The sequence below is a fragment of the Pseudophryne corroboree genome, chromosome 8, assembly GCF_028390025.1.
Source record: "Pseudophryne corroboree isolate aPseCor3 chromosome 8, aPseCor3.hap2, whole genome shotgun sequence".
NCBI lineage: Eukaryota > Metazoa > Chordata > Amphibia > Anura > Myobatrachidae > Pseudophryne > Pseudophryne corroboree.
This window is the reverse complement of record NC_086451.1, coordinates 386,134,908-386,154,292: the sequence shown is the minus strand read 5'-3', so window position 1 is coordinate 386,154,292 and position 19,385 is coordinate 386,134,908. Positions and strand designations below refer to the sequence as shown.

At 47.8% G+C, this 19,385-nt stretch overlaps 1 protein-coding gene across 2 annotated transcripts in view; it reads right to left on the bottom strand.

Moving 5' to 3' along the window:
• Nucleotides 1-19,385, bottom strand: part of MAP3K10 (mitogen-activated protein kinase kinase kinase 10) — a 186,206-nt gene that overhangs the window by 11,380 nt on the left and 155,441 nt on the right. For both annotated transcript variants that reach the window (XM_063937667.1, XM_063937666.1), the window contains exons 9-11: nucleotides 10,263-10,401; nucleotides 9,056-9,168; nucleotides 7,209-7,931 (exon numbers count right to left, since the gene is read on the bottom strand). In XM_063937667.1, the coding sequence (XP_063793737.1) occupies nucleotides 7,209-7,931; nucleotides 9,056-9,168; nucleotides 10,263-10,401 (975 nt within the window). The remainder of the gene's footprint in view (nucleotides 1-7,208; nucleotides 7,932-9,055; nucleotides 9,169-10,262; nucleotides 10,402-19,385) is intronic.

Here is a 19,385-nt window from a genome sequence, read left to right as displayed (position 1 = left end):
GCACGCATATTCCGCAACGCTTTATAGAGAATATTTGGCCATTCACATCAGTCCCTGCCCCAGTGGAGTTTACAATCTATATTCCCTACCACATGTACACACACATTCACACTAGGGTTAATTTTGTTGGGAGCCAATTAACCTATTAACCTACCAGTATATTATTATTTGGGGGGGGGGGGGGGGGGGTTGTGGGAGGAAACCCATGCAAGTACGGGGAGAATATACAAACTCCACAAAGTTAGTGCAATGGTGGGAATGGAACCCATGACCTCGGTGCTGTGAGGCAGTAATGCTAGCCATTACACCATCTGTACTGCAATGAATTGATACCAATAAGGCATAAGGGAAATATTGTGTCTCAAATTCTTTTTGACGTATCATCTTGAAGGCATCTTCCTGTTTGTAACCTAGAATAATCACAATGACGTGGACATGAAAATCACAGCTAGATGTGGTATGACTTTCTGGGTTGACCTATTTATTAGCACACGAGTCTGTACAATATATGTACAATAGTATAGACTTTATGTACTGAGACTTTGATCAGAATATTGTGAAATATCAATTGTTGAGAAGGTCTTGGGAAAGGTTGCTAGTACAAACAGAAATGCTCTCTATTAGAACTGAGGACTAAGATCAGAAACTCTAAACAATTACTGGGATGGGATGTAACCAGACTGTAATGGCTAAGCAATGGGCTAGATAGATACCCTGACAGTCAGTGGAGGTTTTAGGTGCGGGCTAGCAGGGCGGGTGCCAAGGGCACTGCTGCAGTTACCCTGCCACCGCCCGCTACCTGCATCCCACACTGCGCTGGGCGGCACCCCCCCCCCCCCCCCCCGCCTGCTTCTGCCTCCCGCCTCCCACACCCCACACTGCTCTACCTGGCACAATGTGTATAAGGGGCTCTATCTGGTGCAACTTGTATAAGAGGCTTTGCCTGGCACAACGTGTATAAGCAACTCTACCTGACGTAATATGTATAAGGTGCTGTGCCTGGCGCAATGTGTATGCTCTACCTGGAGTAATGTGTATAAAAGGGGCTCTACCTGGCGCAATATGTGTGGTGTCATGTGACTGATGGACAGTACTGTGCAGTGTAATGTTAATTGGAACTATTCTGTGGCCACTCCTCTTCCCGTGAAGCCACGCCCCTATATATTTTAGATCACAGAGTGCATCAGCCACAAAAGACCTATAAATGGATCCTGATTTGCGACACTAGTGTGTACAAGATGCAGCTGGATTGAACTATAAGCAACCCTTTCTCATACCTCCCAACTGTCCCGATTTCAGCGGGACAATCCCACTATTCGGACACTGTCACGCTGTCTCTCCCGCAGGTTGCAGTGTCCCGCGGGCGGGGGGGCAGTTGGGGGAGGCTTTGATCACCCGCTGCTTTGCTCTGAGTCTGCGGTGATCACTGAATAGATGGCGTGCGCACGCGTACGACATCTATTCAATGCTGGGAGGAGAGCAGGGGAGCGCTGGACACGCTCCCAAAATGCCGAAAACGGGTCCGTGGCTCTCAGCCACGCCCACTTGGCAGATGCCACACCCCTTCTACAGCAAGCCACACACCCTTTTCGGGCCACGCAGGGGTCCCCCTTCCACCCCCTTCAAAGTTGGGAGGTATGTTTTCTGTCTGTTAATCGTTAAGCTTTTGATAATAATACAAAAGAAAACCCAGTAACCAGAGACTAAAGGGTAAATGTACTAAGGTGGGAGTTTTTAGAACTGGTGATGTTGCCCATAGTAACCAATCACATTCTACAACATTTATCTAGCTGCTCTATAAGATAATAGATAAAATATGATTGGTTGCTATGGGCAAGATCACCAGTTCTAAAAAAACTCCCACCTTAGTACATTTACCCTAACTTAGATGTGGTGTCCACCTAGCAATGCCTGAGCCACCAGCACCTCCTTACAGCAAGATGAGCTGTAGACCTGGTTAACAAGTGCCCTAAGACAGTCATGTCCAAACTGCGGCCCTCCAGCTGTTGTGAAACTACATATCCCAGCATGCCCTGACACAGTTTTGCTGTCAGTGTAGTTTTTCAACAGCTGGAGGGCCACAGTTTGGACATGCCTGCCCTAAGAAGTTACCAGCAAAGCACTGAGTGGCCCTGGCATAGGACGTAATGGTATCTGTATAACTCAGCGTTATGCTTCAGTGCAATTCCGCTGTCCACAGGCCCGGCGCTGCCCGCTCAGCAAAGGGATGCAAAGCAGGTAGGCGCATGGCTGGAGAGGCGCTCTCCCTGCTCTGCATCCCTGTGCTGTGCTGCCCTGTCCCCCCTGCTGCTGCCGGCTGCTGTGCCTGTCACACGAGGGATGGCCATCAACCATCGATGATTCAAAACCATTGATGGTCTATGATCGATATTGCATACTTTCACCATCGATGGGGGAGAACCAGATGGTTTCCCTCCATAGATGCCGAGACACGGAGCATAGCTCCACCCCTGACACCTGCGAAGCCCCACCCCCAGGCTGTGATTGGCCCGTGGGTCTTTCACAGAAATAACAGGGATGGCCATCAATGGTCTCCCATGGCATAGTTAGTGACTATCGATGGCCACTCTCAGTTTCGCCATCAATGTCAACCATCGATGGCGAACACACTGATGGCCATCCCTTTGTCATACTGACAGGCAGCAGTGCCAGCAGCATGAAGAAGCCTCCTCCTCCCCCAGGTGACAGCGTCATTGTTGGGGATTTAAAAGTGTGTGGAGCTACACAGACTGAGGGGGTGGGGCTACACGGACTAAGGTGATGGAGCTATACTGACCAGCAGACTGCCTCGGTGGAGGACATGCTGCTCCAGTTCCAGCCTGCAAGACTGTAATAAGTGGCGGGAGAGTGAGTGAGAAAGTGTGTATATGTGTGTGTGTGTGTGTGTGTGTGATGCCCTAGGCAAGATTCTGACTGGTGCCCCCCTGCACCCCTTTCCCAGCACCATCACCCCTCACCGATAGCAGTCCTCATTTTGGTGTTCCTACCCCTATATTTTAAATGGGAACAGTGCGCACATTCACGCACAACCCAAAAAGGGGCGTATTCTTGCTGGGAAGGGGCATGGCCACACAATAGTACCCCCAATTCAAATGACGCCGCACAGTAGTGCATCTTTATTCACATTTTATCATGCGATAGTGTCCCTAATTCACGTTACATCACATAGTAGTACCACTTTACCTTATATACGTTACTCCTCACAGTAGTGCCACTTATTCACATTACATCACACTGAATTGCTCCTTATTCACATTACACCACACCATATTGCTCTTTATTCACATTAGACCACACAGTAGTGCCCTTTCTATACGTTACGCCACACAGTGTCATATTTGCATTACTATGTGGCTAGGATGCACAAGCAGCTTCTGCTGGTTAAAATGGTAGGTGGCATGCCTATATTCTGTATGCGAATGTGGCTATATCTGCATACGAAATGCTACATTACAGTGATTTGAATACACTGTAACGTAGCATTTCATATGCAGATATAGCCGCAGTCACTCACTGAATATAGGCATGCCACATGTCATTTTAATCAGCAAAAGCTGCTTGTGCCCCTAGGCATCCCAAATGCCCTAGGCATTTGCCTACTTAGCCTATGCCTGGGACCGGCTCTGTGTATGTATATGTGTGTGTGTGTGTGTGTGTGTGTGTGTGTGTGTGTGTTTATGTGTGTGTGTGGGGGGGGGGGCCAGTGGGGGGAATGTGAATAAGCTGTACTTCTATGGGCGTTATGTGTAAGCTGCGCTACTACTGGAGCGGTGTGTGTAAGCGGCACTACTACTGGGGGCGTTGTGTGTAAGCTGCGCTACTACTGTGGCATTATGTTTAAGCTGCGCTACTACTGGGGCGTTATGTGTAATCTGTGCTACTACTGGGGGCGTTATATATAATCTGCGCTACTCATGGGGGCGTTATGTGTAAACTGTGCTACTCCTGGAGGCGTTATGTGTAAACTGCGCTACTCCTGGGGGCATTATGTGTAAACTGCGCTACTCCTGGGGGCATTATGTGTAAGCTGCGCTACTCCTGGGGGCATTATGTGTAAGTTCTGCTGCTCCTGGGGGGCGTTATGTGTAAGCTGCGCTACTACTGGGGGCGTTATGTGTAAGCTGCGCTACTACTGGGGGCGTTATGTGTAAGCTGCGCTTCTCCCGGGGGCGTTATGTGTAAGCTGCGCTACTCCCAGGGGCGTTGTGTAAGCTGCGCTGCTACTGGAGGCGTTATGTATAAGCGGTGTTATATGTAAGCTGTGCTATTATTGGGGTCGTTATGTGCAAGCGGCGCTACTACTTGGGGCATTATGAATAAGCGGCACTACTACTTGCGGTGTAATGTAAATAAGATTGTGCTATTGTGTGGTGTAATTTTAAATGGGGATTTTAAAAGGGGGTACTATTGTGTTGCCACGCCCCTTCCTTGTGAGACGACATACCTTTTTTTGACACGCGCTGTCCTTTTGTAAAGTATGGGAGGGCACAAATTTATAGTTTGCAGGGGGGCGCCGAACACCCTAGCACCGGCCCTGGTTGTCCATCACCTGTATTATCTGTTGCCACATCATTCAGTGGTATCAGTGGCAGAATCATCACCTTTCACAGAAATATTGCTAGAAGTAGAGGATCCGCCTTGGCATTCCCTGTTTTTGATTATTATGCTTCATTCATAAACCCCAACATATGTGCCGGTCGGCATGTTTTCTTGGGACATCACGTTAGAGAGTGCATTGTGTAACAATAAGAGGTCGCACTGTCAAAACTAGCTTACACCCAAGAGGCACGGGAATACGTGAGACATAAGGCAGGATTAGGAACCACTCCTCCCTTATCATGTTGCGCACTGTATCTTGCTGCAGACATCTAAATGCACCTCCTAAATGTATTTAGCTTCCTCATCATCAATGGTCCACTACATCTCTCATCATATATTATGAAAGTGCTGCTGATTCTGAGCGTAAGGATAATTTCCTGCAGGCACAAATCTAGGGGAAACCAACCTTACTGTGATCTCTTGATATAGGAACAAGGAGCCCAGCCCTAAGCTGCGGAAGAGCTACTGGGGGTTAGGCACCTAAAAGGGAGGGTTAGGGTAGGGTAGGGATAGACTACTTTCCGGCTCTTGTCGGGATTGCGACTGTTGGGATGCCGCTGTCTGTCTCTTAGAGCGCCGGCATCCCGACAGCTGGCATTTCATATCCAATCCGTCTAAAGATTCACCAGATGGTAATGCATTATCTATAGATGCTGAACTGCACCCACTCTGTGGAATGCCCTACCACGCACAATAAGACTCTCCTCTAGTCTCCAAACCTTAAAGTGTTCCCTGAAAACTCACTTCTTCAGGCAGCTTATCAAATTTTGAAACCACCCACATAACCTTCATAAACTTTCCTATCCAACTGCATCCCCACTGTAGAGTTCACACATATCTTCACATATTTTCTCACTCTTCACTTTCCCATCCTCCTGACCCCAAGCCAATAATGCTGTGTGACCATATCATGCAGCCCACCAAGAACCTTTGCAATCAGGTGGACCACAGTAGATAACACATATCTTTGTGTATCAATGCCTATTTCCCTATAGATTGTAAGCTTGTGAGCAGGGCCTTCCTACCTCTATGTCTGTCTGTCATTACTCAGTTTTATTTTATCACTGTAGTTTTCAATTGTAAGGTGAAACGGGATTTGCTGTGCTATATAAGAAACTGATGATAATAATAATAATAATAATAATAATAATCATAGGCATCTCAGTCGTTGCACATTCGGATGCACAAATAAGCACTAGATGCATTAGCATAATAATGCAGCCGCTACTTTATGTCAGGCCCTTAATGGTGATATATGCTCCTCTCTCTCAGCGTGGCCTCTAGGAGAAAGCTTACGACAGGATCTCCACACACATAGGGACGGCATGCCTGGCTATGTAGTTCACATCAGAGTGCATATTGTACCATCTGTCCCACACTGTGCTATGATTATATTGCTGTTGGTTGCTCATGATATGCATAAGGGTTTGTGTAAATACTGCAATGCTCTTTTTTGCCAAGTGAATGGAAGCTCACATGGGACTGATACATGCATGTCCGTTTTGCAGATGGGTCTTGCAATGTTTAGATGGCGTTTACCCAATAGGAGCCTATGGGCTTCTTTCAGCATTGCTTCTGAGAGGGTTCCAATCGGATTTCTCGCAGCACCCCCGTCCTTAATGCCGGTATGTACCTGATGAGTACATCCTGCCCTATGACACCTTGTTCAGAATGGACAACCTGTCCAACTAATCACCTACAGCAAATAGCACCCAGAAGACCACAAGGTGGGCCTGCATTTATCTGTGTAACTACACCCTGTAAGACTACATATAATGGACAGTGTGTGTCTGCTGCAGGGCCGTACCTAGGGGTCCTAGACCCCTGGCAAAGTAAAGAACTTGATGCCCCCCATCATCCACATAATTATTTTTGCTTATAACTTGGCTATCCGTGCTGCCCAGAGCATATTAATATTATTGATGACCCTGTCCTTAGAAACTGTACAAGTAGAAGGAGGGACAATATACATTAGGGTGAGATGGGACAATGGACTTCGTGGTCATTTGGTGAAACTGAGGAGGATGAGACTATGAGACTGTGCAGTAATGGTCGCAGGAGGGTAAGGGTGTTGGGGAGAAAGCATTTGCGAGTGGGTGGACAAGTGTAGTAGGATAGGGCAAAGAGTTAAAGTGTAGATAGGAGGGCATGACCTGAAACAAAATGAAAAGGGGGGCTTTTTCTTGTGGAGTCCGTCAGCTCCAAGCAACAGGAAGTGCTGCACAAAGAAGTCTAGAACATTATTGCTAAATGACCTGGTCATGCCTTTCCCCCTGGGGTTGGCAGGCTGAGCCAGGTTGTGCCTCTCCTAACCAGTGCCACTAGTGATTGCCGTCCTGGTAAACATCTAGCTACAACCCTCGTCTGCTGCAGAACAGAGCTCCATAAAAAGAAAATGAAAGGTAAGGAAAACAGTTTAGCTATTTAGCTGTTGCATATACTACATGTGTATTTACACTTATATGTTCTATACTCATCAGGATGCGTGCTTTGTGCCTGATCTGACTTGGATATCTGGGTAACTACCAATAATTGCTGTAATGAAAATAGCAGAGTAATACAGAGGAACTCTAGAAAACAATACTGACCTGCGTCACAGAGCTGTGGTGGGGCGCTGCCATCTGAGGGGGAGCGCCGGTGACCCTGTGTCACCTGTCTTATTGCTCCATCAGAAGGAGTCCTCCGGTGGCCTCTAGTTGCTGAGGCATCAGACCTGGTTGCTGTGACATGGGTAGGAGTCAGTGATTGCCGTGGGTCCCGCTTGAAGCTTTCCACTTTGTAGTCCACAAGTGGGTTACGACCAGAGACACCCTGCTCCCTACTGGGCTCCTCAACAACTTGTTGCCCACAGGGCACATTATTATTGGCCAGCCTGGCTTCGTCACTATCTGAGTGGATGAGAGACCTTGTGGAATTGCAGTCTGAGATGGAAGACAAGGAGATGAGGGTAACGGAACTAGGTGGGATGACCGGTTCCTCTTTAGACATGGATCGGCTGGGAGAACTGGCGCTACGCCTTGGACCCCTAGCTGCCCACTGAAATATTCCCTTTCTCTTATCTTCCTGGGGCACCAGTTCCGCCAGGTCACTGCCCAGCGCTACAGCTGCCAAAAGGGAGGCACATCCCAGTAGTACAAGTTCACTTTTCCTTCGAGACAGAGAGCTGCGCTTGGGGCTGTCCGAAGACGATGCTGCAGAGAGGCTCGAATCCTCCGTGTAACTCCTGGCATCGGACTGGAGGGGAAGTGTGAGGTAGGACTGTGTGGAATATGGGGACTGGGGAACGGAGCCTTCATTATCCACATATTCCTCTGCAATGATAGAAAGGACAGTGATGAGGTTTTCTAGAGATACTATTATAAATGACACTCAGTTTGGGGGACAACGCGCTAAACATGAAGTCAGAATTAGGCTTAATAATCAGATTGGTGGTCCAAATAGCCAAATGTGTTGGAGCCTTTAGTTCAGGGAGGGGGAGCCTTCGGCCCTCCAGCTGTTGTTGAACTACACAAAAAAGCATGCCTTGCTACAATTTTGCTATATGGCCATGCTAAAACTGTTGCAGGGCATGCTGGGATGTGTAGTTCAACAACAGCAGGAGGGCCGAAGGTTCACCATCCCTGCTTTAGTTAATGCATTTTCAAACCTGTTTCATACAAGTATTTGTATTGTTACAGGTCAGTCATCCTCCCTCCAGCTCCAGGGCTATGTCCTCCTGCTCTACCTCTGAAAAATACTTCTCTACTGAGCTCTATCTATCCTGTTATGTACAATGTAATATTACCAGAGCAATGCCCTACTTCCTCCTTCTACCTGCACAGCTATGAACCCTGGAAACTCCATATCCATTACTTGATTCCAACGTGCTCTAGTGTTCTCAGGAAAAGCTCAGTTTTTACCAAATATTTTCCATTAGGGGATGTCAAGTCATGTTAGTTTTTGATAACTAAGCCCGGATTTACCCTGCAGGACTGATGGACACTCTTGGGGTTGCAAGAATCTGCCCTATAGATCTCCCCACTAGACCCACCAGAAGTTCTCAAAAAATATTATCATCCTTTATCTAAATGGTCTCACACGGGTTTGCAGCACCTTACAAAGTTCAAGAGCAGAAACAGAGCCAATAAAACAAGTAAAAAAGTGCAAAAGTCTTACAATACAAAACATTGCAGAACATGGGATACAAAATATATACACATTTCTGATCCTGGAACACAAGCTCTATAACCAATGCAGAACATGTAGTCATAATACCCAAAAAACGACGGCCGGACGCACCCAAAGGTTCGGTGCCTTGTTAGCAGTGGGGAGGAGATTATGGTATATGCGAGGGAGAAATAAGAAGAGAGCTTACAGGAGGGGCAGACAGAGTGACACAGATGGGTGAGACAGTGAGCCAGGAATGGTGGGTTAGGATGAGGTATTTAAATCTTACCCATTTCGGTCAAACTGGCGAAGCCTACGCTGATAGGTGTGTGCTTGGGAGACTTGCCGAGATTGGGGGCGCTGCTTGACCATTGCTTGCTGCCTTCTCCAAGTGATTTCAGCCTGCCGGAAGACATGGAAGGTTTATGTGCACTGACCACAGAGATTATTACTCACATCATAGGAAGGTAAAACATTGGCAGCAAGTAAAAATCTTGCTCTTGTTAACGGCTTATTCTAAGAATAGAATTGTTCTTATCTCAGGTATCTCACTATGGGGCAAATGTATTAAGCCTGGAGAAGTGATAAAGCAGTGATAAGGGCAAGGTGATAATGCACCAGCCAATCAGCTCCTAACTGTAAATTTAAATATTGGAGCTGATTGGCTGGTGCGTTATCACCTTGCACACTTCACTGCTTTATCACTTCTCCAGGCTTAATACATCTGCCCCAATATATCTAATGATGTCATGTGTTACAAAGTGGAACTAACCATTAAGATATATCTGTACTTGTTTGCTCTTTATCACATGTCTTACATTCAAACCAATCATTAAATGAAAACATTTGCCGGGATGTAATGAAGTCCGAGTTCAGCGGCCGTGAGGGATGCCGGCTGAACTCGGACGTTCTTTTAAAGGGGCAATCATGTACAAGGCTAAACCATGGCTTGTACATGAATGCCCCTTTAAAAAACGTCAGAGTTCGGCCAGCATCCTGCACGGCCGCTGAACTTGGACTTCATTACATCCTGTCCATTAAGTTTAAAAATGTAGATTTTTAAATTGGGAGACTTATTAGGTGTGTGGGTTATATAAAACGACCCTACTCTGTAAACGGCTATAGCAACGTGACTCCCGCAGACTATAAATGGTTACTACTCCATATGTTAAAAAGAGGGGCAATAAAAACACCAAAGTGTGAGAATTTAAGTATTTTTCAGACCATGAAACAGGAGATTGGATCTGAAAGGAAGAATTATGACCATGTGGCGCAAAATCCAATCAGAGTGCAAACTGATAACAGTTAAACTTGGTCCCCAATGAAACGAGTAAGGTTTATCTCTGGATACAGCAGGTCACTGTCTGTCCAGTGACAGAAGATGCAGCTTACAGGTAGTCAGGTCCTTTTTAGCCTTATATATACACACTGTGCACGGTCCATATGGGACTATGGTAATGTGTCAGCTGCCAGTATAGGGTGAAATGACCAGTCACCTCTCCTCTCCTCCAACTCTCTCTTTTGGCTGTGTTGAACTAGGGCCCCATGTTCTTCCTTTCTTTTTTGTTGAGGCCACCTCTTCTTTCTTCAGCACGGAGCTGCGGCCCCAGGTCTTACTTCCATCCACAGGGGTCACTGGCGTGTAATAAAGGTATATGTTACATTTATAGGACCTGCTGTCTCATTGTATGTAGCATGCATCATCTTGCCTTACATATGGTGTTATTTATGTGTAGAACTGGTCATTTATCAATCATGTACCCTCAATAAACACCCGTCACAGACTGAGATTCCTGCGCTACTTGTTACCAACAGTAAAAAGAATATCTCATACAGTATGTAACAACATTTAGTTGGGATACCTATTCATTACTATGTACTGTACAACTGAATGCAGCCTTGTAGGGCAGGTCTTCCGATTGGATGCTGTTTACCGGTTCTAAATGTTAAAACCAGCGCTGACCTTCACACAAAGCTGGATCTTCATCCTCCTATGGCGACTACAGACAAATCCTGCACCAATCACCCATATAAACCTAAACATACATACAGTGTCTTGAAGAACTATGAGCTGGGTGGCACTCGATCTCCCAGCTGTCGGGATCCTGGAGTTCAGCACACTGACGCCGGGTTTCCGACCGCCGGGATCCTGACAACTATTTTCCCTCTTGTGGTGTCCATGACACCCCTGGAGGGAGAATAAACCGTGCCCGCAGCGTGGCAAGCGCAGTGAGCCCGAAAGGGGCTCTTTTGCGCTCGCCCCACTGCTGGCATTCCGGCGGTTGGGATCCCGGCGCCGGAATCCCGAGCGCCGGTGAATTGTAGTACAACCCTATGAGCTACGTCCATTCATAGCATTTGTAGTTACCTAGCTGACAGATGGTCCTCATTTTACAATACAAACACATTTATTGCTCTGGTGGTACTTATACTATAGTTACATTTTCAAGTTTAATGAGCTGCTCCATGCTCTTCTGTAACCCTGGTCCTGGTTTATCCTGCTTGCTGTAAGTGTCAGATCAGCAGATGGGAGCGTATGCTGTCTGGCTCAATGCTGGCCCGTGTGGTCACACCCTTATTGGCTGGGGACGCAGGCTGGTACTAAAATGCAGAACCCCCAGGTGAAGCATTCAGTGTCATATGTTGAATTACGGGTTCCGGATGATAGGTCTACATTAAATAGGCCAACAGTCAATAGGTCAGCCAAATATGGTCAACATGCATTAGGTGAACAGGTATAAAAGGTCGACATGTAAACGATTGACAGTGCTTAAGGTTTACAGCAGTGTTTTTCAACCACTGCACCCTTGGCACACTAGTGTGCCCTGAGCAGTTTCCAGGTGTGCCGCCATAGAAGCACAACCAGGCCCATCAGTGTTTTGCCGCTACTGAGGCCCTGGAACAATCAATACTGGTGGGTTTAGTGGTTGCAGAGCCAGTTCTAATTTTGGGCCCAGGCAGTGTTGGGCTCTTCTGGCCTTCTGAGATGTGGCTCAGGCATTACTTATGGAGAAGATGCGACATGACATTCTAGGACACGCAACTGCACCATGCATCACCATTATATTTGAATGTGCCTTGGCAATATTTAAATCTTGTTCAGTGTGCCGCGAGTTGTACAAGGTTGAAAATCTCTGGTTTACAGGTATAAAAGGTCAACAAGTTCAAATGGTCAACATGACATTGGTCGACACACACAGCTGATACGCGTTTTGTTTGTTTTTCTTAAACTTTTTAATCTTTTACCATCCACTTGGACTTCAATTGGGAATAGTAACCTGTGCTGAGCATGAAGCAGCGGTACACTAATTGGGGTCACTTGTGGTTTAAAATGGTAATTGGCACCCAGAAAACTTTTAAAAAATAAGATTTTACTTACCAGTAAATCTATTTCTCGTAGTCCGTAGTGGATACTGGGGACTCCGTAAGGACCATGGGGAATAGACGGGCTCCGCAGGAGACATGGGCACTTTAAGAAAGAATTTAGATTCTGGTGTGCTCTGGCTCCTCCCTCTATGTCCCTCCTCCAGACCTCAGTTAGAGAAACTGTGCCCGGAAGAGCTGACAGTACAAGGAAAGGATTTTGGAAATCCAGGGCAAGATTCATACCAGCCACACCAATCACACCGTATAACTTGTGATAAACTTACCCAGTCAACAGTATGAACAACAACAGAGCATCAGTTCAATCCTGATGCAACAATAACATAGCCCTTATTTAAGCAATAACTATATACAAGTATTGCAGAAGAAGTCCGCACTTGGGACGGGCGCCCAGCATCCACTACGGACTACGAGAAATAGATTTACCGGTAAGTAAAATCTTATTTTCTCTAACGTCCTAGTGGATGCTGGGGACTCCGTAAGGACCATGGGGATTATACCAAAGCTCCCAAACGGGCGGGAGAGTGCGGATGACTCTGCAGCACCGAATGAGCAAACACAAGGTCCTCCTCAGCCAGGGTATCAAACTTGTAGAACTTTGCAAAAGTGTTTGAACCTGACCAAGTAGCCGCTCGGCACAGCTGTAGTGCCAAGACCCCTCGGGCAGCCGCCCAAGAAGAGCCCACCTTCCTTGTGGAATGGGCCTTAACTGATTTTGGCAGCGGCAATTCAGCCGCAGAATGAGCCTGCTGAATCGTGTTACAGATCCAGCGAGCAATAGTTTGCTTTGAAGCAGGCGCACCAAGCTTGTTGGAAGCATACAGGATAAACAAAGAGTCTGTTTTCCTGACTCTAGCCGTTCTGGCTACATAAACCTTCAAAGCCCTGACCACATCAAGCAACTTGGAATCCTCCAAGTCAGTAGTAGGCACTGGCACCACAATAGGTTGGTTTATATGAAAAGATGAAACCACTTTTGGCAGGAATTGTGGATGGGTCCGCAACTCTGCTCTATCCGCATGGTTCAAACCAGTGGGATTTCAGGAAACTCGACACCACGTTAAGATCCCAAGGTGCCACTGGAGGCACAAAAGGGGGCTGAATATGCAGCACTCCCTTCACAAACGTCTGAACTTCAGGTAGAGAAGTCAACTCCTTTTGAAAGAAAATGGATAGGGCCGAAATCTGGACCTTAATGGAACCCAATTTTAGGCCCAAAGTCACTCCTGACTGTAGGAAGTGAAGGAAACGGCCCAGCTGGAATTCCTCCGTAGGGGCATTCCTGGCCTCACACCAAGCAACATATTTTCGCCATATACGGTGATAATGTTGAGCTGTCACATCCTTCCTAGCCTTATCAGCGTTGGAATGACCTCATCCGGAATGCCTTTCTCCGCTAGGATCCGGCATTCAACCGCCATGCCGTCAAACGCAGCCGCGGTAAGTCTTGGAACAGACAGGGCCCTTGTTGCAACAAGTCCTGTCTTAGAGGAAGAGGCCACGGGTCCTCTGTGAGCATTTCTTGCAGATCTGGATACCAAGTCCTTCGTGGCCAATCTGGAACAATGAGTATCGTTCTCACTCCTCTTTTTCTTATTATTCTCAGCACCTTGGGTATGAGAGGAAGAGGAGGAAATACATAGACCGACTGGAACACCCACGGTGTCACCAGGGCGTCTACAGCTATCCCCTGAGGGTCTCTTGACCTGGCGCAATACCTCTGTAGCTTTTTTGTTGAGGCGGGATGCCATCATGTCCACCTGTGGCAGTACCCACCGACTTGCAGTCTGTGCGAAGACTTCCTGATGAAGTCCCCACTCTCCCGGGTGGAGGTCGTGTCTGCTGAGGAAGTCTGCTTCCCAGTTGTCCACTCCCGGGATGAACACTGCTGACAGTGCGCTTACGTGATTTTCCGCCCAGCGAAGAATTCTGGTGGCTTCCGCCATCGCTACCTTGCTCCTTGTGCCGCCTTGTCGTTTTACATGAGTCACTGCGGTGATGGTATCTGACTGAATCAGAACCGGTTGGTCGCGAAGCAGGGTCTCCGCTTGACGTAGGGCGTTGTATACAGCCCTTAGTTCCAGGATGTTAATGTGAAGGCAAGTCTCCTGACTTGACCACAGACCTTGGAAATTTCTTCCCTGTGTGACTGCTCCCCACCCTCGGAGGCTTGCATCCGTGGTCACCAGGACCCAGTCCTGAATGCCGAATCTGCGGCCCTCGAGAAGGTGAGCACTCTGCAGACACCACAGGAGAGACACCCTGGCCCTGGGGGATAGGGTGATTAACCGATGCATCTGAAGATGTGATCCGGACCACTTGTCCAGTAAGTCCCATTGAAAGGTCCTCGCATGGAACCTGCCTAAGGGAATGGCCTCGTATGATGCCACCATCCTTCCCAGGACTCGAGTGCAGTGATGCACTGACACCTGTTTTGGTTTTAATAGGTTCCTGACCAGTGTCAAGAGCTCCTTCTATCGGGAGATAAACCCTTTTCTGGTCTGTGTCTAGAATCATGCCTAGGAAAGGCAGACTAGCCCTAGGAACCAACTGCGACTTTGGAATATTTAGAATCCAGCCGTGTTGCCGTTACACTTCCGGAGAAAGTGCTACGCTGATCAGCAACTGCTCTCTTGATCCCGCTTTTATGAGGAGATCGTCCAAGTATGGGATAATTGCGACCCCTTGCTTCCGCAGGAGTACCATCATTTCCGCCATTACCTTGGTAAATATTCTCGGTGCCGTGGAGAGACCAACGACAACGTCTTAAATTGGTAATGACAATCCTGTACCCCCAATCTGAGGTACGCCTGATGAGGTGGATAAATGGGGACATGAAGGTATGCATCCTTTATGTCCAGAGGCACCATAAAATCCCCCCCTTCCAGGCTTGCGACGACCGCTCTCAGCGATTCCATCTTGAACTTGAACCTTTTCAGATATATGTTCAGGGATTTTAAATTCAATATGGGTCTGACCGAACCGTCCTGTTTCGGGACTACAACATGGTCGAATAATAACCCCCCTCCTTGCTGAAGGAGGGGAACCTTGACCACCACCTGTTGAAGATACAATTTGTGAAACACTATTTCCCTCTCGTGGGGGGAAGCCGGCAGGGCCGATGGTGAGGGGGCATCTCCTCGAAGTCCAGCTTGTATCCCTGAGACACAATATCTATTGCCCAGGGATCCAACAGGGAGTGAACCCACTTGTGGCTGAAATTTCGAAGACGTGCCCCCACCGGGCCTAGCTCTGCCTGTGGAGCCCCAGCAACATGCGGTGGATTTTGTAGAGGCCGGGGAGGACTTATGTTCCTGGGAACTAGCTGTGTTGTGCAGCTTCTTTCCTCTGCCCCTGCCTCTGGCAGGAAAGGACGCACCGCGGACTTTCTTGTTTCTTTGTGATCGAAAGGACTGCATTTGATAATGTCATGCTTTCCTAGGCTGTGCGGGAATATAAGGCAAAAGATCAGAATTACCAGCCCTAGCTGTGGAGACCAGGTCCGAGATCCCTTCTCCACATAATCCTCAGCCTTGTAAGGTAAACCTTCCATATGCCTCTTAAGTTGGCATCACCTGTCCATAGCATGTTCCACAGGACACGTCAAGCAGAAATCGACATAGCGTTGACTCTAGAACCCAGTAGACTAATGTCTCTTTGGGCATGTTTTATATATATATATATATATCTAAGACAGCATCTTTTATATATATTATATACATTTATATATATACATACTAGGGTCTCAATCTCTGCTGATAAGGTATCTGTCCACGCTGCTAAAGCGCTATAAACCCATGCCGACACAATCGCCGGTCTGAGTAGTGTACCAGAATGTGTGTAAATGGACTTCAAAGAACTTTTACTGCATGCTATCTGCAGGATCCCTGAGGATAGCTGTTAAGTCAGCGCTACCTTTTGGGCAAACGTGACACCCTAGGGGAAGATTCCCATCGTATCCTGGCCCTAGTAGGTAAAGGATACTCCCTGAGAATTCTTTGTGGGAAACTGCAGTCTCTTGTCTGGAGATTCCCGGTCTTTTTCTTCCTGAGAGGAGGGAAATTTACCTCAGCTTTCTTTCCCTTAAACATGTGTACCCTTGTGTCAGGGACAGATGAGTCATCAGTGATATGCAAAACATTTTTTATTACAATAATCATATATTGAATACTTTCCTGCCATTTTGGCTGTAACTTTGCATTATCGTAGTCGACACTGGAGTCAGACTCCGTGTCGATATCAGTGTCTATTATTTTGGATAGTGAGCATTGAGAGACTCTGAAGGTCTCTGCGACACAGGGACAGACATGGGTAGATTCCCTGTCTGTTCTCTAATCTTTTGTGCAATAAATTTACCTTAGCACTGAATTTCACATATCCAAACAGGTGTCGGCGTTGTCGACGGAGACACCACTCACACACACATTTGCTCCATCTCCTCCTTAGGGGAGCCTTTTACCACAGACATGTCGACACACACGTACCGACACACCACACAGTCAGGGAATGCTCATCTGAAGACAATTCCCCCACAAGGCTCTTTGGAGAGACAGAGAGAGCGTATGCCAGCACACACCCCAGCGCTATAAACCCAGGAATAATAAGATTTTACTCACCGGTAAATCTATTTCTCGTAGTCCGTAGTGGATGCTGGGACTCCGTAAGGACCATGGGGAATAGCGGCTCCGCAGGAGACTGGGCACAACTAAAGAAAGCTTTAGGACTACCTGGTGTGCACTGGCTCCTCCCACTATGACCCTCTTCCAGACCTCAGTTAGGATACTGTGCCCGGAAGAGCTGACACAATAAGGAAGGATTTTGAATCCCGGGTAAGACTCATACCAGCCACACCAATAACACCGTATAACTCGTGATACTATACCCAGTTAACAGTATGAAATATAACTGAGCCTCTCAACAGATGGCTCAACAATTACCCTTTAGTTAGGCAATAACTATATACAAGTATTGCAGACAATCCGCACTTGGGATGGGCGCCCAGCATCCACTACGGACTACGAGAAATAGATTTACCGGTGAGTAAAATCTTATTTTCTCTGACGTCCTAAGTGGATGCTGGGACTCCGTAAGGACCATGGGCATTATACCAAAGCTCCCAAAGGGGCGGGAGAGTGCGGATGACTCTGCAGCACCGAATGAGCAAACTCTAGGTCCTCCTCAGCCAGGGTATCAAACTTGTAGACTCTTGCAAAAGTGTTTGAACCCGACCAAGTAACAGCTCGGCAAATTTGTAAAGCCGAGACCTCTCGGGCAGCTGCCCAAGAAGAGCCCACTTTCCACGTGGAATGGGCTTTTACAGATTTAGGGTGCGGCAGTCCAGCCGCAGAATGTGCAAGTTGAATCGTGCTACATATCCAGCGAGCAATAGTCTGCTTAGAAGCAGGAGCACCCAGCTTGTTGGGTGCATACAGGATAAATAGCGAGTCAGTTTTCCTGACTCCAGCCGTCCTGGAAATATATATTTTTCAGGGCCCTGACTACGTCCAGTAACTTGGAATCCTCCAAGTCCCAAGTAGCCACAGGCACCACAATAGGTTGGTTCACATGAAAAACTGATACCACCTTAGGAAGGAATTGGGAACGAGTCCTCAATTCCGCCCTATCCATATAAAAAATTCAGATAAGGGCTTTTGCATGACAAAGCCGCCAATTCTGATACACGCCTGGCCGACGCCAAGGCCAACAGCATGACCACTTTTCACGTGAGGTATTTTAGCTCCACGGATTTAAGTGGCTCAACCCAATGCGACTTCAGGAAATCCAACACCACGTTGAGATCCCACGGTGCCACTGGAGGCACAAACGGGGGCTGACTATGCAGCACACCCTTAACAAAAGTCTGAACTTCAGGCAGTGAAGCCAGTTCTATTTTTGGAAGAAAATCGATAGAGCCGAAATCTGGACCTTAATGGAACCCAATTTTAGGCCCATAGTCACCCCTGACTGTAGGAAGTGCAGAAATCGACCTAGCTGAAATTCCGCCGTTGGGGCCTTCCTGGCCTCACAGCACGCAACATGTTTCCGCCATATGCGGTGAAAATGGTTTGCGTTCACTTATTTCATAGCTTTAATTAGCGTAGGGATAACGTCCTCCGGAATGCCCTTTTCCTTCAGGATCCGGCGTTCAACCGCCATGCCGTCAAACGCAGCCGCGGTACGTCTTGGAACAGACAGGCCCCCTGCTGCAGCAGGTCCTATCTGAGCGGCAGAGGCCATGGGTCCTCTGAGATCATTTCTTGGAGTTCTGGGTACCAAGCTCTTCTTGGCCAATCCGGAACAATGAGTATAGTTCTTACTCCTCTCCTTCTTATTATTCTCATTACCCTGGGTATGAGAGGCAGAGAAGGGAACACATACACCAACTGGTACACCCACGGTGTTACCAGAGCGTCCACAGCTATCGCCTGAGGGTCCCTTGACCTGGCGCAATATCTTTTTAGCTTTTTGTTGAGGCTGGACGCCATCATGTCCACCTGTGGCCTTTCCCAACGGTGTACAATCATTTGGAAGACTTCTGGATGAAGTCCCCACTCTCCCGGGTGGAGGTTGTCTGCTGAGAAAGTCTGCTTCCCAGTTGTCCACTCCGGGAATGAACACTGCTGACAGTGCTAACACATGATTTTCCGCCCATCGGAGAATCCTTGTGGCTTCTGCCATCGCCATCCTGCTTCTTGTGCCGCCCTGTCGGTTTACATGAGCGACCGCCGTGATGTTGTCTGACTGGATCAGCACCGGCCGATGTTGAAGCAGGGGTCTAGCCTGACTTAGGGCATTGTAAATGGCCCTTAGTTCCAGAATATTTATGTGTAGGGAAGTCTCCTGACTTTCCTTGGAAGTTTCTTCCCTGTGTGACTGCCCCCCAGCCTCGAAGGCTGGCATCCGTGGTCACCAGGACCCAGTCCTGTATGCCGAATCTGCGGCCCTCTCGAAGATGAGCACTCTGCAGTCACCACAACAGCGACACCCTGGCCCTTGGAGACAGGGTTATCCGCCGATGCATCTGAAGATGTGACCCGGACCACTTGTCCAACAGATCCCACTGGAAGATCCTTGCATGGAACCTACCCAATGGAATTTCTTCGTAAGAAGTTACCATCTTTCCCAGGACTCGGGTGCATTGATGCACCGACACCTGTATTTGTATTAGGAGGTCTCTGACTAGAGATGACAACTCCTAGGCCTTCTCCTCCGGGAGAAACCCTTTTTCCTGTTCT